This window comes from Plectropomus leopardus, chromosome 15, assembly GCF_026936395.1.
Source record: "Plectropomus leopardus strain MGB_pleo_1.0 chromosome 15, ASM2693639v1, whole genome shotgun sequence".
Taxonomy (NCBI): Eukaryota; Metazoa; Chordata; class Actinopteri; order Perciformes; family Serranidae; genus Plectropomus; species Plectropomus leopardus.
In genome coordinates this window covers 24055184-24081761 of record NC_142190.1, presented here as the reverse complement: position 1 = coordinate 24081761, position 26578 = coordinate 24055184, and the positions used below count along the sequence as shown (strand labels likewise).

The following is a 26578-nucleotide window of genomic DNA, read 5'->3' as shown; positions in this document are numbered from 1 at the left end:
GCCAGCATGTGAAAGGGGGTCATGCCTTTGGTCAAGAGAAACATTCAGCCTCGGCACCTGTGCCACGCTGCAGTGCCTGATGGGATTGGCAACGAGCTGGAATGTGTGACCAACAACACGCTGTCCGCCATCATCCGCCAGCTCAGCAGTCTGAGTAAGATCACATTTGTTTACACTGTTTGTGTCAAAGCATGTTCAGATGCTTCTTAGGAAGCGATATGACCTGTTCCAACTTGTGAGGGAAATCACCACAACTAAGGGACTGTTTGTTATTTATGAGAGGGGACGGGGTGGTGCAGGCATTTCAAAGAATCTTTTAAGCACTGGGGAGGGAGTTTTTTTATTATTATTTTGCTTGGGAGAGGGACATTCAGCTTTAAATGTTTGTATTCTGTATTTACTATTTATTACCCTAAGATCCCCAAAACTGCAAGTGGGTTTGAAAGGTATGTTTGTTTGTTTGTTTTTATATCTCTCAAATTACACCATTAATTATAGCCAGACACTGAAGTATTGTTATTTATGGTGAAGGGAAGGTCATACATTTTCCCCTAGTCATTTAGTAAAGGGGTTAGGATATTAAAAAAGAGCCCCAAAGTCACACCTCAGCCCACCCCTACTCTGATAAATAAAGTACAGTCGCTGAGCATCAAACAAGTAAATTAAAAGTAAAGGTATTGTGGGTGGTGACAGTTGAGGTAAGTGGGGTTATATGTGTTTAACATTCAAAGTCATCCCAATTAATATTTCAATCCCCTTTAGACAAAGACAGCGCTAAAAACCAGTACATCCTTCAGAAATTACAGTGTAAACACAACAGCAGATCAATATTTTCTTATGGAAAGAATATCTGACGGTAACATTATGGCTGTGTACTGACAATAACATGGCAATACAATGTGTATCATTAAACAGGGGTTACGATTAAATATATATACACATTAAGCAAAGTGATATATTGGGGGTTATTGGGATTTGTTGAAAGCTAATTTTTGGAAAACTGTTAAAATATAAAGAACATATGGCCATATGTTTATGAATCAATAAGTTACTTTTTTAATGCAATCAGAATAGCGGGATATGCATTTGTATTTATCTAGTTGATATCTAGCTGTCATGGTGTAAACACGGTACAAATTTAAGCACTGCCAAAACTCTTTCCATTAGGGGTCAACCGATATTGGTTTTTCAGGGCCGATACTGATTATTTGTAGTTCATGAAACTGATGACCGGTATTTGGAATCGATATGCATTTACAATAAAAATGAAAACATTCCTGTCAATATTTAGAATTTGGAATAAAACTCCAATACAAAACTCTGTTGAAATGCATTCAGCAAATGATTAATCAAAACTGAAACATTCAACATCACATACAGCAAATTTCAGCAACTTTTTTTAAAAAATAAAGTCAAGTGAATATTTAAATACAAAATATAATTATAAATAATAATAGCTCCCTACAATTTTACAAAGTAAAAGTTCCTCCTATGCTGACACTTTCTTTGTTTAATTAATTAATTTTAAAATAAAATGCAGATACAGATAATTGGCAAAATGTCAAGTATCGGCCCCAATAATCAGCCAAGCTGATAATCTGTCGACCACTACTTACCATGTAAACTATTGTTTAAACATCAATACAGTGTTTTAGAGAACTGATACAGTATCATAAAACATACCATCGTGATACACATCAGTATTTTCTTACACCCCTACGTTACACGTTGAGTTACATCTCAACATACTGCATGCTTAAATTATTGTATATAGTGCTTTATTTCTGCAACCTTGGAAAACAATGACCATACTGTATATGCCAGTATTACTCAATTGTTTTGCTTTTAACAACCAAAAAAACAGCAACATTAAAGCAATTATCACCTGTTTGCGTGAATGTACATTATTATCCAACACTGACATCTATCTACTGTACACTCTAATCAGCCAATCAGTACAGGAGCAGAGTGGTTTAAGTGCTTTATTAATGTGTGGCAATATAAGCACCGGTATACCTGTGTTTGTTGTTGTGAAGGTAATACTGCACTGAGACAGGGGGAAAAGAGGGAGAGGCAGAGACTATTTTGGGAAGCAAATTTACTCCTGGACATCTGGCTCAGGATGCTCTGATTAGTGTGTGTGTGGATTTAGTGAAGTTACAGGAGCTTAGAGCTTACCGTAGAGCTTTGTATCACAGGCGGATAAGACGGAGAGTGAGTGGGCGGAGAGACACACACAGGGACAGTCTAATGATAGCTTCCACATTAAGTGGATCCGAGCTGTTTGTCGGCCATTCATGCTTTTATGGGCAAGTACCAAAACGCTGAATGCTGATGTGTAATCCAGAGAAACATAATGGATTAAGAAACATGATGATATATATTTTTCTGTGTTATGCATAACGCTGCACTTCACCTCAGAGGTTTGAAACATTTTCTGTGTATTAACAGCCCCTCCTCTCCCTTCATTTTCTTTACTTTGGCTGCAGGTAAACATGCAGAAAATGTTTTCGGGGAGCTTTTCAACGAGGCCAACACCTTTTATGTGCGTGCCAACTCACTCCAGGACCGCATCGATCGCTTGGCCGTTAAGGTCACCCAGCTGGACTCCAGCGTGGAGGAGGGTTAGTCCACTGGAAATCATCTGCATGTTGATTTACTATCTTATTTTATATACTCTGTCATTCACTCTCACATGCTTTGCATTAAACATTAAACTTCTGTCTTACTATTTTGTAGTCTCTCTACAGGACATTAATATGAGGAAAGCATTCAAAAGCTCTACTGTTCAGAACCAGCAGGTTTTGTCCAAAGGCAGCACCCCGAGCTCAGTGGCTGAGATGCACAACAGCAGCGACAGGCCTCCTCCACTCAGTGCCCTCACTGCCTACAGGTAAAAACTGCAACATCTAAATACCTAAGCTACATTTTCAGGTGTCTCATTTCATTTTGAAATTGTTTTTTAAATACAGAGAGGATTCAACTGATGCCATGAAATTTTACTCGGACCCATCATACTTTTTTGACTTGTGGAAGGAGAAAATGCTTCAGGACACAGAGGAGAAGAGGAAAGAAAGGCGGAGGCAGAGGGTGAGAGCAACACTCTACCCACTGCTTTACTCCTGCGTATTTATTCGGCCAATAGGTTTTTTACCTTCATTTCTGTCCCTTTGTCCACCTTCCCCAGGAACAGAAGCGGTGTGTGGAAAGCAGCACCCTTCAGCGTGAGGTGAAGAAGGTGAGGAAGGCTCGAAACCGCAGGCAGGAGTGGAACATGATGGCATTCGATAAGGAGCTCCGTCCAGATCACCGCCATCCGCAGAGTCTCCGCCGAGGGGCATCGTCTGAGGGCTCGCTGTCCCCAGATGGCAGGTTGGTGCTTAGTTCCTGACAAAAAGTAGAGGTGCAACCAGTGAATTCATCTGTTCGTTATCTGTAACTGCTCACCTGGTACGGGGTTGCCGGGGCCTGGAGCCTATCCAAACTGACGACATGGAGAGAACATGCAAACTCCACACAGGAGGGTCTCAGCTGGCCAGCAAGTTCAAACCAAAAACCCCCTTGCGGTGAGACAGCATTGCTAAAATCTGCGCCTATGTGTCACCTGCAACTGGGGAATTTGTGTTTTTGAATGAAATCAATTTCTTAAGGTCAAGGATTTACTGGCATCTAGTGGTGAGGTTGCAGATTGCAAGCAAGTGAAACTTCTCCCATGTGCCAACCATGTAGGAGAATTACGGTGGCCCACAGGAAAATGCAAATGGCCTAGAGCTAGTACTTTGTTTGCTCTGGGCTACTGTAGAACAACATGGCCAAACAAAAACTTCAGGTAATTATACAAAAATTAAAAGATAGTTGTGAATATTAACATTTCTGTCAAAACATGTCCCTAAATCATACACACTGCACCTTAAAAATGTCCAGCTGCACAGCTTTGCACAGACCTTTTTGCAGTGGTAAGTTATTGCATCTGCTCTTTCTGATCCTGCATTCGAAGTATTTTGGCCCAGATTTAGAGACACTGGAAAGTCATGCACAAAGCCTTGATTGTACAGATTGTCCCGATGACATTAAATGTCCTCTTTCTGTCTGTCCCTGTTTCCTCTAAATCTTTAGTTTTCATATTTAAGAAAGGCAACATTTATCTCACTTAGATTATACCTTTAAAAAAATGTTATAACTGCCATACATAGAAATGTGATCATCACAACCAACTGGAAATTTTAGTAAAAATTAAAGGTAAAGATTGGGAGGGATAAAATTGTATTTTAGTAGGCAGGGGAAGAGCTTTTTCATGAATAGGACCTGGTGGCCCAAAAAGCAATATATCTGTTGTGTAAAGCTTTCAGTTTTGATTTTATAACAACAAATGCACCATCTGGATAGGTGAAGGCATCTGCATGAGAAGCTGTCTGTTTTCCATTGTTTATCCAGGCCTGACCTCCCAGACTACCCCATCCCTCCAGTGCCTGCCCACGCTGCTTGTAATCATGCCAAGTCACATGATTATGTGCCGGGGAACGCACACCCCTCGCCACCTGTGGAGCATGAATACCACAGCATTGATGTCAACTACAAGAGGGCAACCTACGCCACAGACGAGCCGCACGCTGCAGACCGAATCAACGGCTCAATACGTCCACCTGCAGATTACAAGTGTGTTTTTTGTTGCATAATCACAGAAAGAATTACATTTAATATATTTTTTTTCCCACTGCAACATAATCCTATTTCTTTCGCTTTCAACCAGCTCTCTCCCCCCACCTCCAGCCCCGGGCCCACCCATCCCATCAGCCCAGACAGCCTTTGGTTTTCCTCTGGGTGCGCTACCTCCAACACCACATAATGGAGTTTTGCACGTAGGCCCGGGCTTCCCTCTGCCACCCGTACCTCCTCCAGGGGCGCACATGTTCCCTCCTCCTCCAGGTCCCCCACCTCCACCTCTGCCTCCCCCAGTTGCACTCTCACACCTGGCAGGACACAGTGAAGGAGGCAGAGCTGAGACAAAACCTGTGAGAGATGCAAGAAGTGACCTGCTTTCTGCCATTCGCATGGGTGAGTCAGGGTGCCACCACGGTTTATTCAGCATTGTTAGATAAAAGCAAAACTATAATCTGGCTGCATGTTCTTTGCATGACACATGTACAATATATGATTGTACTTTAATATACGTGTGTGTGCCCTTATCAGGCATCCAGCTAAAGAAAGTTCAGGAGCAGCAGGAGTTGCAGAGTAAGCGTGAGCCGGTGGGGAATGACGTGGCCACCATCCTTTCTCGACGTATTGCAGTGGAGTACAGCGACTCTGATGACGACTCTGAGCTGGATGAAAACGAGTGGTCAGACTGACCCAAGCACAAAGTGAAGTGCATAGCTGAAGTTTTGCTTAATTGGATCTTCAGTGCAAAAAAAAAAACTGTGACTCTCTCTTTGGCTCCACCTACTGGACTCATCTCACCACTGCAAGAGCACCTTTACTTTATCTTGTATTATTAATGTGCTGCCACATTAATTTTTCATGTGGAAAATTGCATCAGTTCTTCCTCTGAAACAGGTGATTTTTCAGATCTGCTGCATAACAACTGTGTACTTTAAAAAGCGATGAATTGCATTATAACTAAATGTTTAGTTTTGTACCGCTGAAATAATGTGAGCCATTTGTTTTTCTTACTGTCAATCTAATCTGTGTGTTTTAAAAAAAAATGTTCTCTTGTGATAACAAACTGACACCTTGAAAAAAATCATACCCACTGATGAAATGTGTAGTACACCTTAAAACGCATGTCTCAGTGTGAGGCCTTTTTCACTAAAGACATTCTGACATGTCACAGTAGGAAAAGCACAGGTATAAATAATACAATGATTGGCTTAAGTTTCAGGGTCCTAAACCTGCGTACACCAGCTCATTGTCACACTGGCATGGCTTACTGGGACACTGATATCGAACAAAACTGTTATTCAAGTTTTAAGTAACACCTGTACCTGGGTTTGATGTAATGACATGTCAAAATGTCTTGTGAAAAAGGCCCATTATTTAAGAACCAGTGCAATAACATAAATTAAAACTTATGGGGATTTCAGTATTTATTTTCATAATTTTATGGAATTACACATCCCTGATCATATTTATGTATAAATATACCCCTCTGTATGTTACGTGAATGTTTGATGAGTAATTCTATTTAACATTTTTTAATTTCTACCTCAATCTTTGACCATTCCACTACCTTACGGTGCATATATAAAGGTATCATGACCAGACTAAATACAAATTTTGTGCCGCCATTAAACTATTTGTTGTGATGTGTCTTTGAAAATGTTGACATTTTATTAAATTATTTTCAGCATTAGCTATAAAACATATTGTGATTGCTTCCTTAACTATTTATTTCTTCCTCTGCATCTCTTTATCTTTAAGCAAATATACTTTGATACTGGGCACCATAATTCAATAGTAGCTATATTTGTAGTATTACCACAAAAGAAAAACAAATTATTATGTTGTGTATATTTTAGTTCATTTGCAGATGTGCAGAATCTTACTACACTACATTGTGAGTGCACATGGCATTTTTCATACCAGCCTTTGACAGTGTTATTATTTGGTAGCTATTTTATTTCAATTAGTTATTAATCAAAGTTTTTGTTTATTGTCCCATGAGGGATGTCACTAAGTGATTGAATAAAATTATGCATAAATAACTTTAGTTCATGTGACAAGGTATTTATGGAGGCTGTATGAAGTAGTTCAAGGGTATGGCTGTTACTCAGGTAAAACGTAACACCCAAAAAGCTTAGATATAAGTTAAACTGTAAAGATAACGCAGTTGTAACTTGATTAATTTAAAAAAACTATTTATTGTTAGTTAGTTAATTTAAGCTGAAAGTTTAATTTGTATCCAGCAGAGGTCCCTACTGACCCTGGCGGAAGCGTTTACAGCGGCGGAACTATATCGTCGACTAGGAAACTGTTGAGCCTCGGACGCCATGTTGGCTCCACAGATAGCCAACAAAGCCAGAGTAGAGAAAACTGTTTGAGCCAAAATGGAGATGTTTTCTTCCCGTGACAGTCCGGTGCCTCGCAGGTGATTAACACGGTAAAGCTCCTCCTCAGCCTGCTACGTTACAGACAACCTGGAGAACTGCATATTGAGATAAGGTAAAATATCTATAGCAGCGGTGTAGGTATAGGTCTGTATTTATAATAGTTTGAGATTTACTGCCAGCCTTGGACCAAACATTGCGTGAATTAAATCGTTGATTTAGCTCAACCTGTACGTGATGATGATGAAGACAGCTAGTGTTTGCTAGCTAGTAACCTGACTTATACGCGCACACGCACAAAGCAGCTTTGCTCTCAACGTTACGTTTTTGGTGTGTAACAATATGTCAAATTACCATCTGGCTAACGAACATGTCCTCGGCGATGAACTGTAATAACTTGCTTTATCTTTGACCCGGGGTTAAAGGGAAATGCATGAAAGGTTTGCAGCCTCAGCTAAGTTAGCTTGTGACCTTACACTGTTAGGCTTAATTTATTATGCAGAGAGCACTGTGCAGATACTCTGTATCGTGGCATGCTGCTCATAATCATTTCCATTTCATCGTGGTGTGCCGGGCACAGAGTGTGTAAACAAAATCGGCTGTCATACAGTCATCATTGGTTAAGATGATGTACTGCATAAAATGAAAGTTAAACAGTATTCAATGTTTGTCTAGTTAAAGAATTTGTGCCTTATAATTATTCCCCAATTTTTGCAGGACAGAAACTACCAAGATGGACACCTCACAACTTCCTAAAATCCAGGATGAGGACCGGGAAAGCAAGTTTGGATATGTACATGGTGTTTCTGGACCAGGTCTGGTTTATTCCTCTTTTCTTCTAATGGCTAATTTGCATTGTATAGCATCTGATCCTGAACCTGTGAGTCACTTTTTCCAGCTACTTAACGATTGGCAAGGCTAAAACATTGTGTCCATGTCAACCAAAATCATCAGGGGTCAACAGATTATTGTTCTGGCTAATTATTAGGGCATTTTATATGTCCTTGTGATACTGTGTCAGTTCTCTAAAGCACTGAATTTATGTTTAATCGATAGTTTTCATGGAAAGTAGCGGTCGACAGATTATCGGCCCGGCGGAATATTGGGGACGATATTTGGCATTTTGCTGATTATCTGTTTTAATGATCGCCAATAAAATGAATGAAAAAAGTCTAAAGAAAGTGGGAGTAACTTTTACTTTGTAAAACCTCAGCAAGCTATTTTTACTTATTCATCTTTAATTTAATTTTTCCCTTGACTATAAAAAAAGTTGCTGGGAACTTGCTGTATGTGATATTGAACATTTCAGTTTTTATTAAACATTATTTGGAATTTGTTATATTCCAAATTCTAAATACTGACAGACAGGTTGTCTTTCTTATTGAAAAAGCATATGGCTTCTAAATATCGGTTATGGGTCTCATTAAGTACTAACAATTAGTAGTGGCCCTTAAAACACAACATTGGTTGACCCCTAAAAATCATAGGGCAAATCTAAAAATGGCAAAGGCATCATTTGCTCCATAGAGCATATGAACAAAAAGAACTCTTATTTTTTTTAAAGGTCCAGTGTGTATGATTTAGGGGGACATATAGGCAAACATTTAGTATAAAAAATTGTGTTTTTATTACCTTAGAATGAGCCGTTAATATCTTCATACGGATCAGTTCCTCTTCTAGTCCTTCCTGTTGTGACACCATGTTTCTACTTTAGCCCAGAGCGGACAAACCAAACACTGAAACAAAGATAGGGTGACCTGGGTTTTAGCATTTTCACATAGGGGCATCATAGTTTTCTTACATTCTTAGTACATGGGGTAGTTTCAGCTGCTAGATGCCAATAAATCCTACACATTAGACCTTCAAATCAAAATGATATAAATGTTCATCCAATGATTTGCCTCAGTAAAGAATGTCACTGTAGTGTGTATTTTTTCTGAAATGCAAATTACATTTAACAATATGCCTGGCTATTTACATGTTTCCTAAGCCATTACGTTGATCATTACTGTATTTATACAGTTTGTTTTTCAATGTTTTGCAAAAACAAAAATTTGCGGATGTTTGTTTTTCAGCTAATTCCTTGTCCAACACATTCTTTCATTCTGTCAATTTCTATATTCTTTAAATAACAGTGGTGACAGCTACTGCGATGTCAGGAGCAGCCATGTACGAGCTGGTTCGTGTAGGTCACAGTGAGCTGGTGGGAGAAATCATCCGTTTAGAGGGAGACATGGCAACCATCCAGGTCTACGAGGAGACTTGTATCCTTCTGCCATCACATGACCTTCCTCTGTCGTTACATGTGGAACAAATCATGCATATTAGAGCTCTCAAACTGATGTCAAAGTAGATTGTTTTGTTTTTCTTAACTTGTTGCTACAGCTGGTGTGTCTGTCGGTGACCCTGTCCTGCGGACGGGGAAGCCCCTCTCTGTAGAGCTGGGTCCAGGAATCATGGGCTCCATCTTTGACGGTATACAGCGTCCACTAAAAGACATCAATGACCTCACTCAAAGTATCTATATCCCAAGAGGAGTAAACATTGGTGCTCTCAATAGAGACCTCAAATGGGAATTTTCCCCCGGCCAGAGTCTTCGGGTAAGAAAACAGTCTGAGTGTGGTGTACATGTCTTTACTCTGCAACTTTTCTGAATTATTTTTGACATAATCTCTCCAGGTCGGCAGTCACGTGACAGGTGGCGATATCTACGGCATGGTTTTCGAAAACTCCTTGATAAAGCACAAGCTGATGCTCCCACCTCGCAACAGAGGCACCGTCACCTACCTGGCCCCACCTGGAAACTACGACATTTCTGTGAGTGTTTGTGAAAAAACAAAGTGGTCGTTTATTGCATAAAAAAATTCAGTGAGACTGATTTTCTGATCTCGTTGCATTCAGGATGTGGTTCTGGAGCTGGAATTTGAAGGCGTGAAGGAGAAGTTCACCATGATGCAGGTGTGGCCTGTACGACAAATCCGCCCCGTCACAGAGAAGCTACCTGCTAATCATCCGCTGCTGACTGGTCAGAGAGTTCTGGACGCACTTTTCCCGTGAGTCCATGCGATTTAAGCCTCTATTTTAACTTGTGCTTTTACTCATTTATAAAGACTCAAAGTGAGTTTTCACATGTGTTGAGCCACTTATTTTATGCTGTGAACAAATCTGCTGGCTGCAAATTTAACTTTCAAATTTAACCTTCGTGGTGTACAGTTGTGTCCAGGGTGGTACTACAGCTATACCAGGCGCCTTTGGATGCGGAAAGACGGTGATCTCGCAGTCGTTGTCCAAGTACTCCAACAGTGACGTCATCATCTATGTTGGCTGCGGAGAGCGTGGAAATGAAATGTCTGAAGTGCTGCGGGATTTCCCCGAGGTGGGTGGAAGAACAAAAATCTGTGATTTCTGTTTACTGAGTCCATTTTCGCAAATATTTAAGCTTAAAAAAGAATATACAAATAAAGCAAAATTAATGATTTTACTATTTGTTTATATTTTAAAAAAACTCAAATACAGCATCAATGTTCATGTTATTGTATTGTGTGTATTATTATGTTAACGCTGCTCTTTCCCAACAGCTTACTATGGAGGTCGATGGCAAGACTGAGAGCATCATGAAGAGAACAGCACTGGTTGCTAATACATCCAACATGCCTGTGGCTGCCAGAGAGGCCTCAATTTATACAGGTACCAGCCATTAATTAGAAAGAGAACAGTCTCAAGGTTTATTTTAAATGCTATGATATAATTGAGTGAATTTTCTTCCTTCTTATTTCTTTATAAGCAATGGTAAACCTACTAAGGCATAATGCATTGGCTTGGGAAAAAGAATTTATGAGATTATTATCTCAAGAAAAAACAACAATAAAATAACTGTTACCATGAAAACTTCTCTCCTAACGCTGAGATAATAATCTCGTTAATTTAGAAAAACAGGGCAATATTTCTTCTGAAGTGAATGCATTGTGCTTACATAGCCCTGAAATGAAATTACATTGTAATAGGTAACATTAAATAAATGCTTTTGTTTTGGTCTTATTTGGGATTGTTTAGTAAATAAATTATCCATATTTTGTAAATTGAATAAAATTATATCCCCAGGGATCACACTGTCCGAATACTTCAGAGATATGGGCTATAACGTGAGCATGATGGCCGACTCGACGTCTCGATGGGCCGAAGCTCTGAGAGAAATCTCTGGACGATTAGCTGAGATGCCTGCTGGTAAGTTTGTGACGGATTTGATTGAGGACACTGTGATGAATTTGAGGACACTGTGAGACATTTTGTGTATGTCGTTGTCTGTAGACAGTGGGTATCCTGCTTACCTGGGCGCCAGGCTCGCCTCCTTCTATGAGCGCGCTGGACGTGTGAAGTGCCTGGGGAATCCAGAGAGAGAAGGCAGCGTCAGCATCGTAGGAGCGTGAGTCAACTTTCATAGAAGCAGCGAAAAACATGTCGTGCTTTTTTTCCAATTTCTGCTGAAACACAGCAGCACATACATGAAACTGAAATCAATTTACATAAGGTGCATTAAAAGGATTTAGAATTTCCACCAATCAAAAACAAAACTGACTTTTCCTTAAATACTGTCCATTCCCCTCAGTGTGTCTCCCCCTGGTGGAGATTTCTCAGACCCTGTCACTTCAGCCACATTGGGAATTGTTCAGGTAAGCAGCATTGTCTCTTCAAGCCTTGATCCTAACATTTGACAATCCAATCTGTCAATATTTCTATAATATATGTTGAGCGTTACACTTTGAGTGTGTCAATCTTTTTTGCTTTATTCTTTTCAGGTGTTCTGGGGACTGGACAAGAAGCTGGCTCAGAGAAAACACTTCCCCTCAGTGAACTGGCTGATTAGCTACAGCAAGTACACAAGAGCTCTGGACGAATATTACGACAAACATTTCCCTGAGTTTGTTCCTCTCCGTACAAAAGCCAAGGAGATCCTACAGGAGGAGGAGGACCTGGCTGAAATCGTGCAGCTTGTAGGCAAGGTGAGGCCGGTTAGGATGGAATTTTTTAAAACAGAGGATTCTGTTGAGCTACAGTTAATCATTTAAATTGTTAGCGCACTTACTTTGTTATTCAACAACAGTGGACAGACCATAATGATATTGTTTGGTTCACAGGCTTCTCTTGCAGAGACGGATAAGATCACTCTAGAAGTTGCAAAGCTCATTAAGGATGACTTCCTGCAGCAGAATGGTTACACCCCCTACGACAGGTGAAGACAGAAAATCTCATCAACGACAAAACACAGCTTTTCCTTTCAGGCCTGAAGTGGCTCTCCCACCTTCATACTCAGTGTATAAATTTCATCCTGAAACAATGACATAGCTTGTGTTTTTGCTCCATAATAGTTGAAAAATAATTTTTAAAAAATCCCACATTCTAACATATTTAATGCTGTCGTTGGTAAAATTTATAAAGGTAAGTTTTTGTCATATTTCTTCAAACCGTCACTATATCCACACAGTATTATATGAGACAGATAATCTGTGAAAAAAATTACATTCCAGCTCATCCTTGAAGTGCTTCTCGAGGCATTTGCAAGAATAAACCGCACATAAATGAAAAAAAAGAAGAAAAAACAATCTGAGCAGAAGAGTCTCTAAAGCAGCTGTCAGTCACATAAACGGTGAGCTTCACACATTGTTCTGTCCCTGCACACAGGTTCTGCCCCTTCTACAAAACCGTTGGCATCCTCTCAAACATGATCTCTTTTTACGACATGGCCCGGCACGCGGTCGAGTCCACAGCACAGAGTGACAACAAAATCACCTGGGCCATGATCAGGGAGCACATGGGAGAAATCCTGTACAAAATCAGCTCCATGAAGTTCAAGGTACAAGACTGTTATTTGTTTTGTGTGTGGGGGTGATAATCCTGTATGTTTGTCTTTATATGTTTGTGTCAGTCAAGATAAATAACTTATTCTCTGGATTCTTTAGGACCCTGTTAAGGATGGCGAGGCTAAGATTAAAGCAGACTTCGCCCAGCTGCTGGAGGACATGCAGAACTCCTTCCGAACCCTGGAGGAATGAGTTTTCTTCATCTCAGGCCCTCTCCCAAATATTCAAACCCCAGTGCAGTGCAACATAGTGCAGATTGTATGGCCCTTGTCCTGAGTGTCTGCCTCTGTCTCTTTTATTCCTCTGTGTTTACGTCCCCTTAAACATTCCTGCACAAATTTCCATTTCTTTTAGTTGGGTTTTTGAGTCATCTACTTCAAAAACACAATACTGGAGTCCCTTAAAAAACTCTGAAAGTACAACAGATGTAGCAACACCTTCAGTCAGCCCTCAGCATAGCACTTATAAATCACTACATCATCATGCTGTGGTCAAAATCAGTGGGCCCCAATCAGGTGCTGTACTTGCACTCAACCGATAGCTGCAACAAAGAGTGGAAAGAGATGTTTCTTTCCCCCAGATGTGACAGTGATCAAAACAGATAATTAATCAAATGGGAACACTCACATGGGCAAAGGGACAGAAGCACTGCGTTACTGTATATCAGGGGGTTAAAGACATTCTTCCAACTCTTACCTCTAATGTGTGATGCTCATGTTGTGGACAATATACTTGATATTATGTGCAAAAAATGTGAATGAATGAGTCTGTTAGGAGTTGTGTTGTCTCACTATTATATTTGTGGTTGTTGTTGTCTCCTGAAATAAATGTAAAGAAACAACTAAAGTTCTGTTTTTTCTTAGTTTTTCTTAATACCTCCAGAGTGGTGACAGCCATGGCTAGAGGCATTATGTTTTCGGGTTGCCAGTCCCATTCTCATGAACAGGATATCTCAAGAACGCCTTGAGAGAATTACTTCAAATTTGGCACAAACTTCCACTTTGACTCAAGAATTTATTGATTTAAATTTGGTGGTGCTTCTTCTTCAGCAGCATCTATATTTGAAGTATTAGTCACCTAAATCTGGACAGATATGGATGTAAACTGTAACTGCAACTTGACTGGTTCGCAGACGCATGCAACTGCGAGCCGGTAATTCTAATTTTATCTTGTTTCAAGTTCAATGTCAGTAACATCAAACAAAAGACACTGTTTAACACTCCTTGACAGTAAGTGACTTCTGTTCATTGTGTGAAGAAGATTTTATTAATCATGTTTGGGGGAAGTAAACAATTACTTTAAAAATGTAGATTTTCCTGGTTGGAAATTGTAATTTACAAGGCAAATTTTGCTTCTCTGAAAGGCCTCTTTAAAGCAAAGGATAAATACAATCAATTACAAATAATGATCTTCAAATAACTTATTTGCCCTCCAGTGAAAGGAAAGGGAGACTGATATAAAGTCTGTTTAATCTTTTTTACCTTCTGAATAGCTGAACAAGAGTGTGAGAATCAACTTTTGACTGCTGTAACTGGAGAGCGCACAGATGTCCAGTGAGAGACTTTCACCTCTAGGTGGCACACATGTTAAATGCTGCAGGATGACTGCTGGGAAAATGCTGTTTTAGATTAACTAACCTCTTTAAACTTAATGTTCTCATAAATGTATTTTAAGCTGCTCTGAAGAAGAAACACTGTATGACACTATAATATATTATGCATCTGTCTACCTGTATCTACACTTCATTAAAGCTATAGTATATCATGTTTTGGACTGAGGGAAATATTTGAGCCCAAAACACCCACGTTTTCTTTTGCTTGTGCTGTTACGTCAAATGCAAATACCAGTATTCTAAACATTTAGTGCAAAATTTTATAGTTTATTGCCTAAAACTTACCTTGACACATCTGGTCATTTTGAAATCCCTAAACTAACAGCTCGAGGACCACAAATAATTAGCAACTCTGCAAACATTTTTTCAAATCTTACAATTTTTGTTTACTAAATGTGCAACAATCAAAGTTAAAGTTTTGGAAGCAACATTCTCATAAATGTTTTAAGGGTTTAACACAAAACCCTTAAAAAAGCTGTTTCATCAGGACTGTGTGGATGTGGTTTGATCAGATCTGACTGAGCAAAAAACCTCAACTGTCATCGTACTTTTTTTTCCAAATATTGCTAAATTTTGCTTGTGCACAAGCGTACACGACATCAGCTATTTTCAGAGAGCCCTGCCCGTCTAAAATCGTTCAGAAGCACACAGACAAAACAAGAAATATGACAATCTACTAAGACCCATAACTGTTTGAACACTGGATATTCATATTACACCCCATTACTCACACTAATAAACTTATTGATGAAAAAGATTTCAAGGCCTTTAAACTGGAACTCAGGCAATGTCCCTCAGACATGTGCATGGATATGAAGCATACGGGAAAGAGAAGAGGGAATCAAACATGACACGTTCGCTACATCCTCTCGCTATGCTTTGTTCGCTGTGAGTAAAGCATCTGTCATAGTTTGCTGAGATGTCATCTTCAGCATGTACTCTTGGTTCAGCCTGACTCGCAGCATTAACTCCTCCAAAATAGATTAGAGCCGCTATCTCGGGCTCCGGGCTCCATCAAGACTAATGGAAGCATAACCCGCAGGAGCAAGAGCAGCATCTTTGCTCTGCATTGATTCAGTCCATCCACAGTGGTGCGGACATTAAGAGGTTTGATCTCAGGATATACTGGAGCAGCCTGTAGACTACAAAGCCCTCTCTTTCTCTCATTCTTCGGTTTGTGATGGCGAATGGGCAACATATGAGTGAAGAACACATTGACAGAGCATTAAGTGAACTCTAAGAGTACACTTTTTTGTAATTGTTGACTGTCATGTCTTTAATATCATCAAACTATTGCAGCTGTGTTTCACTTATTCCCCCGGCTTCTGTGTGTTTGAAACCTGCTCATCCTCCAGACGCCAGTGTGCTCTCCCAGCTCTCTGAACTGTCGCCTCTGAGGGACCATTTTTAAAAGCTGCATTTTCCCACTGCATTTTTTCCAATTAGCTTCCATATTTTTGGAATTTCCTATCATCAGCTGACTGTTGCAAACAAATGCATCATTTTGTTTTGAATAACACTGGAATAGTGAAAGAATTTAAGCTTGTGATGGCAAACAAGCCACTCTGCTTAAGTGTTCACAAGCAAGAATCTGAATCTAAATTCCTACCACCTGCAGGGGAGCTGGTCTGGATTTGACCCTGTGCTCTAACCCTCTGCAGGGGGGTGAGAGAAAAGAAAACTTCCCTACAGAGATTACCAATAACACTGTCACTTTTCAGTATTGTTACAAATGTCAAATAAAGTGTGATGTATTGAAAGGCCGGAGTCCCCCTGGTTTTCCCTCTGATCACACACACACATACACACACACGCTCTTCCAGAGTTTTCTGTGCGCGAGCAGCAAGGTCAGGTTGCTTATGGGAGGAAACTGATCTCAGAGGGTGGGGCTGCCCTGTGGATCATTGCTCACTCTCTCATCTATGAGTGCCTGTCATGTTTCTCATATCGTCCCGCTCAGTGTGGATTGTCAGGGCTGCTGTTACAGCTTTTGAACACCTCAACATAGCCTGTCAGCTGTGGAGCGAGGCATTAAAAGACTGGCTCTCTGCCTGCCTTCACCAGCTGAGGTAGCACCTATATTTACCAAGCATGCCTGTGTTCAAAGTTTAACCAAGAGAAGCTGTAAATCAGAAGAAGTAGGCTATGCAAGAGAACAAGTTAACTACTACGAGTGAACTATTTAGTGAAACGCGAGGAGGAGAGTCTGGCGAAAAGTGAGCTGGCAGATGCAACACAATATCAAGCCACTTGTCAGGAGGAATCCAAGTTGCCTGCTGTTGGGACACTTCCACCGTGGGAATCCAAGAAATGAAAACCATCTCTCTGCACTGATATGGTGTCGCCGCAGCAGCGCCACAGCAGAGACGTGCCAATTTTCTTTTTTCAACACAAATGACTGATGAGAAAGTAGGCTGCTGTTTTCATTTTTTTGCCGTCAGTAATTCACAGAAGGAGCTTGCTGACAAGTGTTCATCTCTAATCATTGTTGTCTTCATCGTTTGCTGAGGACCACATAAGCTTTACCTGGAGAGAGTCAATCTGACATTCGGCCCACCTGCGTTGATGGTTTTGTATTTTTGTTGCGGACAAAAACGGTAAGTGAAGAGAGGAAAAATTTGTCTTGGCTTTGTGTATTATAAAATATTACCACAACTTGAAAACTTAAAGAGCTAAATAAGTAACTGTTGGTGAATAACAGTGATCATGAATGCAGTCTGATCCAAAGTCATTAAAAACTGCTAAATTAAGAAATGACAAAACAATCAAAAGCTGATCAAAACACACATTTTGTCCTTCAATGTTTAATATTTCTTCTGTTTATTGTTTGCATAGATCTGGATCCGTCACTATGTGACAAAATAAAATAATAATCCACACTGACAATAACTCAAGTACATCTCTGAGTGTTGAGGACTTGAGTTTGCTGGCCCAGATAGTTTGTCCCTGTGGACACAGTGGCCTTGTTTCAACAAATTACATTAGAAGCTCTTGGGGACTGAGAATCCTCTGATTTAGGAAATTATTAATTTTTTATTACAGATAGAGAGTCTTGTAGTAAGTCAAAGGTAAAGGTCGAGTCAGTATAAGCTGCAGCAACACGTTTAGGCCTAATACTGTATTGTCAGTTACTAGGGTGAGATGTGTGTTTATATGTATGTGTGTGTATACATGTGTGTGTATGTGATGGAACCTTTGGAACTACAAATAACTCTACGTGAACTACACGTGATGGTCCAAAACGTGGTCTCCATTTCAAATGTAAACAAGTATTTGTGCGTTTATGTGTATACAGTGAGTGCATGTTTAGACACTTACTGCAGAACATTGCCCGTCCATTAAAAAATACAATAAAACTGATTTTGTTTTGAGGTTTGTTATTGCATGTGGTAGCTTATACTTTTCCATATGCAGCAGTAAGTTACATACTTTTTAAATTTCCCCAACATCAATGTGGTATTACTGTGTAGTTCATAGTTTTAAAGTGATGGCCTTTTGTGTTGAAATGACAGCTCATTAACTTCAAAGTCGTCTTTAGCCAGCCATTATGAAATGGGAGAAGTTAAAGCCTCCAGAGCCAGATGACCCTATGTGTTGCTGTGAGTGTGATATCGACCAGTACGGATGTTGCTGTGACTGTGAAGATCTGGATGAAACCTTTAACAGGTATGAGCTTGAGGAAAAGGGTCAGTACTGAATACCAATACTTAAATCTGGAAAGCAAAATAAGCCTAGAGGATTTGAATATTATTCACTAGAAGTAGCACCTTTGTAGTAAGAAAAGCTCAGTATCTTCTTTTTAAATTCTAATATAGGTAACAATTTCTTAATGATAAAAAAGACTGATGGCACTCTGTCAGTAAAATATGAAGCTACAGCCAGTCAACACGATGAATGGGGACAGCCCTACTCTTTAACCCCCAGGTGAAATGGCAAATCACCCCTTTTTACACATATTAAAGAAATATAATGTGTTTATTAGTAAGCCTCAGATTTGCTGGTGGGCACATTTTGTTACCTTCCATAGCCAGGGCCAGGTTACCTGTTTTCTGCAGTCTTTGTGCTAAGCTAAGCTAACTGTCTCCTTACTACTAGGTACTACACAGACTATAACTAACTGACAAACACTGGAGTGGTATCAATCTTATCAAAAAGTCAGAATAAAAGTGAATATTTCCTATTTTCCCTAATATTAAATGTGACACCAATCTTGAGGCCCTGTCTTGTAAAGGGGCCCTCAGTTACAGTAAAATCTAGATTTCAAGCCCTTATTATTTCAGTTTTTGTTGCACTTGCAGGTTGCCTATTCCTTAATAAATGTTTGCTTTATCAAGTTAAGAAATTACTTGTTACTCAGTAATACACACAGACAGATGCAGAAATAGTTGGGCCCTCACTGCTTGTCTGACACCTGAAAAAAGTCAAGAACCTCCTAAGAACATCCTTCTTATTACGCCACTACAGAATTAATGTAACCTATACTGTATAACTTGTATTTGAAAAAGTAAAGTACATCATAATTACAAATGTTTGTAATCATGACTTGATGACCACTGTTCTCTGCAGGTGGCTGAAAGACAGACCACGTAAAGGTGGATGCCAGTCTCCTGTGCTCGGGGCCATAATAGACAAACTGGAGATCTCCATGGTCCCGGCCCTGGTTCTGCTACCTGTCCTGCTGCGGGTTGCAGCGCTGCACTACCTGCTGGGTATCACCATCCTGACAGCTCTGCCCGGCCTGGTGCTGTGGTACTACTATGCCACGCATCGAAAAAAGAGACGCACCCTCTTCTTCCTCACTCTTGCTCTCTTCTCTCTGTTCTACATGTATTATCTCTTCATCACAGAGATTTTTCCTCGTGGGGGTGTCAGCCAGCCGCAGGTGTTCACTGTGACGTTTGGGGTGATTGTCACTATCGTCTCTCTTATTCACACCAAGAGAGGCCCAGGATTTGTGACCACCTCCTTACATGAAGCACGCAGTCACAGCCAGGAGAACAACAAGGACTCCACACACCTGAATGGATGTATCCAATCAGCATCCTCCTCAGGGACTGCTGCAGAGCTGCAAACAACTAAAGAGGCCCTGACCGCAAAATGGAGCAGGTGTCCTGTGTGCAAAATAATGCGACCCCCGAGGGCCGGACACTGTCGTACCTGCGGGTCCTGTGTCCTCCGTCTGGACCACCACTGCATCTGGTGGGTTGAATATAACATAATATTTCTTGTATGGCATTTCATGCACATCTAAGTCAGTTATGCCTTTCTGTTATTGTCCAGTAACAACAGATAATCCAAATCTGAAGATGGATTAGATTTCTGCTCTGTAATTACATCAATAGTCAAGTCTTCAGCAAAGATTCCAAAAATCTCCTATTTTGTTCTGGTTTTGTTACACAGTAGAGAAACTAGGAAAGATTTAAAATAACTAGTATGAGCTATAGAGAACTCCAGTAATGACTCAAAAAACTCGGATATGAATTAGCGCTGCAGCACCTCCAGTTTCCTTGTCTTAAAGTCAATGGGTTTTTTGAATGGGTGACCAAAGAGTAGTTTGTTTTAGTCTAGAAATAGCTTTTTTCTTCTGGTGATTGCATTTAGGCTTCAAAAATCCTAAAAGTGGTGAATTTGTAAAGATTACCTTGCAAAACATAATGTGTAAATATTATAAACCCTTGTTCACCACAGAGCTTATTTCCTGCAATAATTCAAAATCCAATGGAAAAATCCCATAGTCTTTTTGACAAGGGAACCATGGCAAAGTTAGCTTCCTAGCTGGCCTACAGACTCCTCATGCCTGGGGCACTTTATACAGTTTAGTTACACTCTGTCAAGTGCGCACTTATAATACCAAGTAGAAACCTAACTACCTGAATTTGTCGGGACTTGACATCTACAAGCAGACACACTCATAATGGTCAACTAACAGCCAATTTTTCAATTAAATGAAGATAAATCAGCCAATAAAGGGTAATTTCAACAAATGATTTTCCCACTTTTCCATAGGTGTATAGCATGCACGACTAGACATTACTCTAACAATTGTAATCTATTTTCTTCCAAAGATGGGAAGACAAGAAAACGGTTCACAGCAAAACCATCTTGGAGCTTTATACCACATTCAGAAATAAAATCTATGACTCAAAGATTGTCTGCACATGGCTCTCAATATGGAGTTGGCTAAGCCGGCAGCTAACACCATGCACAGTGCTAACAATGACAACAGTGCTGACAGAGCTTACAGTGTTAAACTGCCATATTAACAGATTTCAGAGCGGCAGCAATTACTAGCCAGTGGGATACACATACAGGGACTTAAATGCTCTAAAATGCACACAGAGGCAGAGGCATCTCTATTCAGGATACCATTACTTCACCACAAATCAAAGAGTGGTTTGCTGCTAGTCTGAATATTGCGTATGTAATGAATATGAATAGGGGCAGTAAAATAAATAATTTCCCAGCATTTATTTTCTACTGAAGAAGACAATATGGCACATTAGCTGCCTCTTCTGCCTTATGTCTACACTATGTGCACTATGTGATTACATTTTCTCCTTCAAATGCAGCTACATTAATTTTACATTACACTATACATTAGTAGCCAAGAACTGTTGGAATTTACTGGATAAAATTTAATTAAAGTTAAAACAATTAATGTCCTCAAAACTGAGAAAAACTATTCAAAACACTGACACCTAGTGGACACAGTATACAAGTGCGCATGGAGTAGAGACTAAACAGAGACGCAAGCAGAGGAATTTTTTACATGTCTATGCATTTAACAAGCTAAAACACATACCTGAAGCGACAATGTGGCAAATGACTTGCCCCCTGGACATTTACAGCCGCGACTCTGCTCCTACACATGCAAAATAACAGCATTTTACACCAGGAAGTGGCAGTGGGAGTTAAAAAAAAAAAAAAAACAAACTGCGGCGCTAGTTGGTCACATGACATGACACAGGCCGGCAGTAATACAAATGGCGCTAAAAAAAAAAGTAAAATAAAAACGTCTACAAAACTTTTATTAGCGGTCAATACAACACAAAAACAGCTGGCTAACGTTACAACATGGACAGTAAACAATATTCACCAAAGACTACAACGTAAATTGTTCATTACTCACAGGAAAGCAGCATTTTCAACACAACTTACCCCCAGCAATGTAAGACAGCACTGTGAGGGCCAGACAGAGGGAGCTATGGCATCTCAGGAGGTACAGAAAAGGCGAAAAAAGTTTAAAAAGAAAAAAAACAAGGTAAATTAATACCCACAGGTTAAAAATAACCGGAAATAAAAATAATTCGTTGAAATAAAATTCAGAAATGCTAAAAAAGAAATTTCAAATAATAGATACAATTTAAAAATATAATTTGGAAACGAGCATTAATAAAATGCACTTTTAACCCTCTGAAACATGAACATATTGGCTAGATTTCTTCTTTCTTCTTTCAAAAGCATGGGAAGAAAGCTATTAGCAATAAAAGAAGAAACGACCCAAATATTAGCAAGAAATTAAATGAATAGATACAAGGAAACTACCAGAATATTAGTGAATAAATAAAATAATTAATAATTAATAAAAGTTTAAAACTAATAATATTAAAAATGTAAAACATCAACACAGAAATTACCTGAAATACCACTGAAAAAATTCTAATCATTTTGTAAAATAATTTTAAATGTGAAATTATGATAATAATAAATATAGTTTTCCCATAGCTTTTTGTTGTTGTTGTTACTTTTTTCCCAGCTTTAAAGGTGCTTTTTTCTTAAACTACTAATTTCTTGCAATTTGTGAAACATTTATAACCAAGTTGTTCTCTGCCTTCTCCCAGTGTTTTTGAAAGAAAACACATCAATTTGCTTTGGGTTCAAGGGTTTATATACTTCCCATAGTCATCTGAAAGCGTCACAAAAAAAGTGATGTTTCTCTAGTTTTCAAAGGGTTAAACTAGACCTACAAGCAGGTATACCAGGGTACAAGCAACCCAAGTACTCACCACCACCAGTGCAACCAGGGGGTCAAGGCCATCACTGAACCAGGCTTTAACAGCTTTTTAAATATGGCCAGGAAAAATATAAAAGTAATTTTAATGTAGGCTTGAAACACTTTAAATCTTGGTCTTGAATGATTTTACTTTACTGCTTTAATCTCTAAACTGGTTTGTTGTGTTGTGTGTCTGTTATGTCTGAATGTGTTGAGTTGTTGTAGGATAAACAGCTGTGTCGGACAGGCAAACCATCGTGGTTTCCTTTTCACCCTCGCTGTGTTCGTGTCGACCTCTCTGTATGGGATCAGTTTGGTGCTCTGCAGCCTCTGTCCTCGACAGTATCTGATGACGGCTCTGCTCTACTGCCCTGGCGTCTACAGTCAGACCAGGTACAACGCTCCTTATCTGTCTCAGGTCACTGTAAAACAAAATGTAAGAGTAGATAAGATTGTAAAATTTTAAAGGTTCTTGAAAGTAATATCAAAACGTATTTCATATTCAAACTTTCCTGGTTGATTCCTGGCTCTTTTTACTAGTCATTTCTACTTTCAGCAACTTTTTTATAGAAGTTGTTCAAATTTTGTGACAATATTTCACAAAAAAATCTCAAAACTAGTATTTTGTCTATTTTGTCCCAGACAACTAGAATGAGCAGAAAATACACTTCTGGCAAGGTGTGCATGCATGCATGCATACACATTTTAAGCATTACAATTTTCCCACTTGTTTGCCTCGTATTGTGTCATATTTAAAACCAATAAGGTTTGGTTAACACTCATTAGCTGATCAACTTAAACCATGTTCACAAAAATGAAACAACAGGTTTATAGTCATGAGGCAGAAGTATTACAAACACTTAAATACAGTGATCAGCTGTCAGGATGGAACTGGCCAGTTAAAATAAAGTTCATAATGCTTTACTTCCAAACACATATCAAACATTATACTATATTTCAATAATGTTACATTTCCTCTTTTGTTATCTTTACAGCCTTGCTCTTTGCTTCACATGTGCCTGGTACAGCAGCATTGTCACAGGTGGGCTGTTTTACCTGTTGGTGGTACAAGTACTGAACATCAGCTTTAATGTGACAGAGCGGGAGGCTCAGCTGGCTCTGAGGAACAAAACAGGACAGAGACGCCTGTGGGGGCTTGTCGTTGACACAGGAGAGTATTCACGTGGCTTCTGTCAGAACTGGGTTGAGTTCCTCACCATGGCAGATGCTTCGGTGTCTTCTCGCTCCAGCCTCACTGACTTGGTCTAGTTTCACTTTGTACTAATATCATGATAACAGACTGTTAAAACAGCATGCGTGAAGAATTACATTTCATGTATTTCTTAGGATATATCAGATGATGTCTTTAGATGTTTGTTGCATTCCAGCCTCTTAATACAACGCATAAACCCTTTGAAACTTCAGCCTAGACATAATTCCTGCAAAAATCCCTGCAAACTGCAAGAAATAATTAAATTTAGAAAATTATTTTTTAAAAACTTGGGAAAAATGTCTAGATTATTATAATTGTAATAATTATACATTTAAAATTATTCTAGATTGTTACTTTAAACAATTCTTCCAAGTTCATTATTTTGTGTTTTTTTTTAACTTGCCCTTTTTTAGTAACTTTTAGGTGATGTTTTTTAAACTTTATTTACTTGTTTCTTGCTCATTTTTGGGTTGCCTCCCTTCCATGTTTTTGAAAGAAATCATGCCAGTTTGCTCAGGTTTCAAGGGTTTAAAGACTATTTTAAGTGTAAAATAAGTCACAGGGGAATATCAAAGTGCTAATGTTGACTGCTTAAAAAACTACACACTGATTATTGTTATTTATTCAAGGAAATAACATACAGGCATGCGGCTGCAAACACTGCCATATTACTGTATATACTGTATGTTCTCTACCTGCGGAATGTGAAAATCACGTATGCTGTCTCAAAGAATTGTTGACTGCATGCCAATTAAAAAATAATAATGCAATAAAAATCTTGTAATAAATGAGAGACTCTGTGGGCTTCATGTAAAAGAGGAACAACAGCTCTCTGTGAGGCGCAAACAGTCACACTTAGAAAACAAAAGTGCTAGATGGATGTAAAATATATTATCTGCCTTTAGGTGTCGCCCTGTGGAGTCAAACTGGGAGAAATCCCACAGAAAACCAGGGGAACAAAACACATCCCATCCCAGCACTTCTCATAAAACCTGATTTCAGACTCTTTATTCAGCTTTATTAGATGGAATAAAAAACAGACACGATAGACTGGCACAGACACAGACTCGAGCACTGCATCTGACCCCTGTGAGTCAGTGGTGGGTGCACACTCATAAACTTCCTGGAGCAGCTTCAGTCATCTTTACTGTTATGACTGATGCTATCTGTATTTACTCAATATACTTCTCAGCAGTGCTCCGTGTTATTGATTTTTTTAACGTCGTGTTTTTTGTCCATTGCTGTCTTACAGAGCAAGTGGTGCTTACACTGTCCAGAACTGCACTTTTTAAAGGGACAGTCCCCCCACACACAAAAAAAGTACATACTTCATCTTACCTGTAGTGCTATTTATCACTCTAAATCGCTTTGGTGTGAGATGCCTAGTGTTGAAGAGATCTGTTGTAGAGATGTCTGCCTTATCTCAAATATAATTGACCTAGATGGCACTTGGCTTGTGGTGCTAAAAGTGAAAGAAAGAAAAGTATTTTTTTAAAAACTCAGCAGAAATGCCTCTGTCCAGAAATCATGACCCCGTTACTCAAGATAGTCCACAGACCTTGTTGTGAGCAGTTTAATTTAGGAAGTATTTACTTCAATTAATGGCATCCTCCTCAACTGAGCTGTAATGTCAGTGATGGTGAGCTAGAAGTACAGGCACGCTTCCTACTGCGCGGTGATACGGTTGCCGTGTGTAGCTCTGTAGACAGAAAATAGTTCCTACATGAAACTGCTGACATCAAGGTGTGTGGATTATCTTTAGTAACTGGGCCATTATTTCTGGAAAGAGACACTGCTGTTGAGATTTTCAAATGTATTTTTTGGGGGCACCACAAGAAGAGTAACTGAGAGAAGGCAGACTTACAGCCAATATCGTCAACACTCAGCAGCTCACACCAAAATATCCTACATTGAGATATTGAAAGATATGTATCTTTGATTTTGGGGTGAACTGTTCCTTTAAGACATGCAGGGATTGTTTCTGTAAATGGTCAGTTACATTATTTATATTAATCTGATCGCCACAGTCCTGTCCACCATCTTAATGTACAACATTTAATGTGTAGGCCTATCAGTAAAGCTTTCACTCTTGTAGAGAATAAACAGCAAACTGAACAGTGTACGCACTCTCCTATAATGTCTAGACTGTCACTCCATACTCTTTCCATTATTTCCCATTATCTCATAATGCCTGGGTGGAGCAATCGATCAAGCTGTTTAAATCAATACATTTCTTCCTCTAAATTACTCAGTCTATCAACTCTATCAACCCATCACCTCCATGCTGGTGGCTCCGGAGCGTTGTCTTCCCTCTGGCGCCACCTTCTGTGCATTTCTACCACATAATGCTGATTATCTTTCAGCAAACTCTCTCCTTCTTGCCTCCCTCCACCACTGTTGATTTCAGGTGTGTAGTATAAGCATTAGTGTCCATCTGATGTATTGATGTTCACCTGCTGCAAAGAGGTCATTTAAAGGGACACTTCACCCACAAAATAACCATTTGTGTACCAATCAATCACCCCATGTTATGTTGAACAAGAAAAAAGTGTTTTTCTGGACGCCTCCATGGTTAATGAAGAAGCCAGAAACTCTTGATGAATTGAAATCATGGGGGGGGGGGCAAGTTTAAGAGCATCAAAAATGCATAAAAACATCCATTTTCAAATTCTCGGTCAACTTGTGCAGTATAATCCAAGTCATATTCATCCAGCTGTATAGTTAGTACTTCCTGAACACACACATTTTCACTAAAACCTTACTATTCAAAACACTTCCTCATAAACAGTCTCAGGCAAGGATGAATGCTTTTGAACTTCTCAGATAGAAAAACACTCAAAAGTTTTCTTCACAGATTTC

The 26578-nt window shown here is 39.4% G+C and overlaps 3 protein-coding genes across 5 annotated transcripts; all 3 read left to right on the top strand.

Annotated features, from left to right (window-relative positions):
- The first annotated feature begins 21 nt into the window (after nucleotides 1–21).
- LOC121952432 (actin-binding protein WASF3-like) lies at nucleotides 22–6360 on the top strand. The gene is made up of 8 exons (XM_042499108.2): nucleotides 22–154; nucleotides 2490–2624; nucleotides 2740–2893; nucleotides 2973–3090; nucleotides 3188–3372; nucleotides 4435–4656; nucleotides 4751–5055; nucleotides 5191–6360. Exons 1-8 carry the CDS (start codon nucleotides 22–24, stop codon nucleotides 5346–5348), a joined length of 1410 nt encoding a protein of 469 aa, XP_042355042.1. The 3' UTR covers nucleotides 5349–6360.
- A 1400-nt stretch (nucleotides 6361–7760) lies between these two features.
- LOC121952431 (V-type proton ATPase catalytic subunit A-like) lies at nucleotides 7761–13747 on the top strand. Its single transcript, XM_042499107.2, has 14 exons — nucleotides 7761–7858; nucleotides 9179–9307; nucleotides 9429–9643; nucleotides 9723–9860; nucleotides 9945–10096; nucleotides 10257–10419; nucleotides 10622–10730; nucleotides 11145–11267; nucleotides 11352–11466; nucleotides 11650–11713; nucleotides 11840–12043; nucleotides 12179–12273; nucleotides 12723–12894; nucleotides 13001–13747. Exons 1-14 carry the CDS (start codon nucleotides 7777–7779, stop codon nucleotides 13091–13093), a joined length of 1854 nt encoding a protein of 617 aa, XP_042355041.1. The 5' UTR covers nucleotides 7761–7776; the 3' UTR covers nucleotides 13094–13747.
- Nucleotides 13748–16456: 2709 nt separating this feature from the next.
- Nucleotides 16457–24481, top strand: zdhhc23a (zDHHC palmitoyltransferase 23a). Of its 3 annotated transcripts, none has more exons than XM_088088178.1 (5): nucleotides 16458–17110; nucleotides 18052–18179; nucleotides 19080–19712; nucleotides 22732–22899; nucleotides 23502–24481. In XM_088088178.1, the coding sequence occupies exons 2-5, from the start codon at nucleotides 18061–18063 to the stop codon at nucleotides 23773–23775; spliced, it is 1194 nt and encodes a 397-aa protein (XP_087944304.1). In that variant the 5' UTR covers nucleotides 16458–17110; nucleotides 18052–18060; the 3' UTR covers nucleotides 23776–24481. The 3 variants fall into 3 exon arrangements, with proteins under 3 accessions (XP_042355046.2, XP_087944304.1, XP_087944305.1); XM_088088179.1 differs by having other exon boundaries at nucleotides 18026–18179; XM_042499112.2 differs by lacking the exon at nucleotides 18052–18179 and having other exon boundaries at nucleotides 16457–17110.
- Nucleotides 24482–26578: the final 2097 nt, after the last annotated feature.

What these genes read in the sequence shown, in the direction of transcription:
- LOC121952432 (XM_042499108.2), top strand. Translation starts at nt 22, where the DNA reads ATGCCTTTGGTCAAGAGAAACATTCAGCCTCGGCACCTGTGCCACGCT. An exon ending in CCGCCAGCTCAGCAGTCTGA is followed by an intron (nt 155 to 2,489) that starts GTAAGATCACAT and finishes CTTTGGCTGCAG; the next exon opens with GTAAACATGCAGAAAATGTT. An exon ending in AGTGCCCTCACTGCCTACAG is followed by an intron (nt 2,894 to 2,972) that starts GTAAAAACTGCA and finishes TTTTAAATACAG; the next exon opens with AGAGGATTCAACTGATGCCA.
- LOC121952431 (XM_042499107.2), top strand. Translation starts at nt 7,777, where the DNA reads ATGGACACCTCACAACTTCCTAAAATCCAGGATGAGGACCGGGAAAGC. An exon ending in GTTCTGGACGCACTTTTCCC is followed by an intron (nt 10,097 to 10,256) that starts GTGAGTCCATGC and finishes CGTGGTGTACAG; the next exon opens with TTGTGTCCAGGGTGGTACTA. An exon ending in ATTAGCTGAGATGCCTGCTG is followed by an intron (nt 11,268 to 11,351) that starts GTAAGTTTGTGA and finishes CGTTGTCTGTAG; the next exon opens with ACAGTGGGTATCCTGCTTAC.
- zdhhc23a (XM_088088178.1), top strand. Translation starts at nt 18,061, where the DNA reads ATGAAATGGGAGAAGTTAAAGCCTCCAGAGCCAGATGACCCTATGTGT. An exon ending in CTGGATGAAACCTTTAACAG is followed by an intron (nt 18,180 to 19,079) that starts GTATGAGCTTGA and finishes TGTTCTCTGCAG; the next exon opens with GTGGCTGAAAGACAGACCAC. An exon ending in CTGGACCACCACTGCATCTG is followed by an intron (nt 19,713 to 22,731) that starts GTGGGTTGAATA and finishes GAGTTGTTGTAG; the next exon opens with GATAAACAGCTGTGTCGGAC.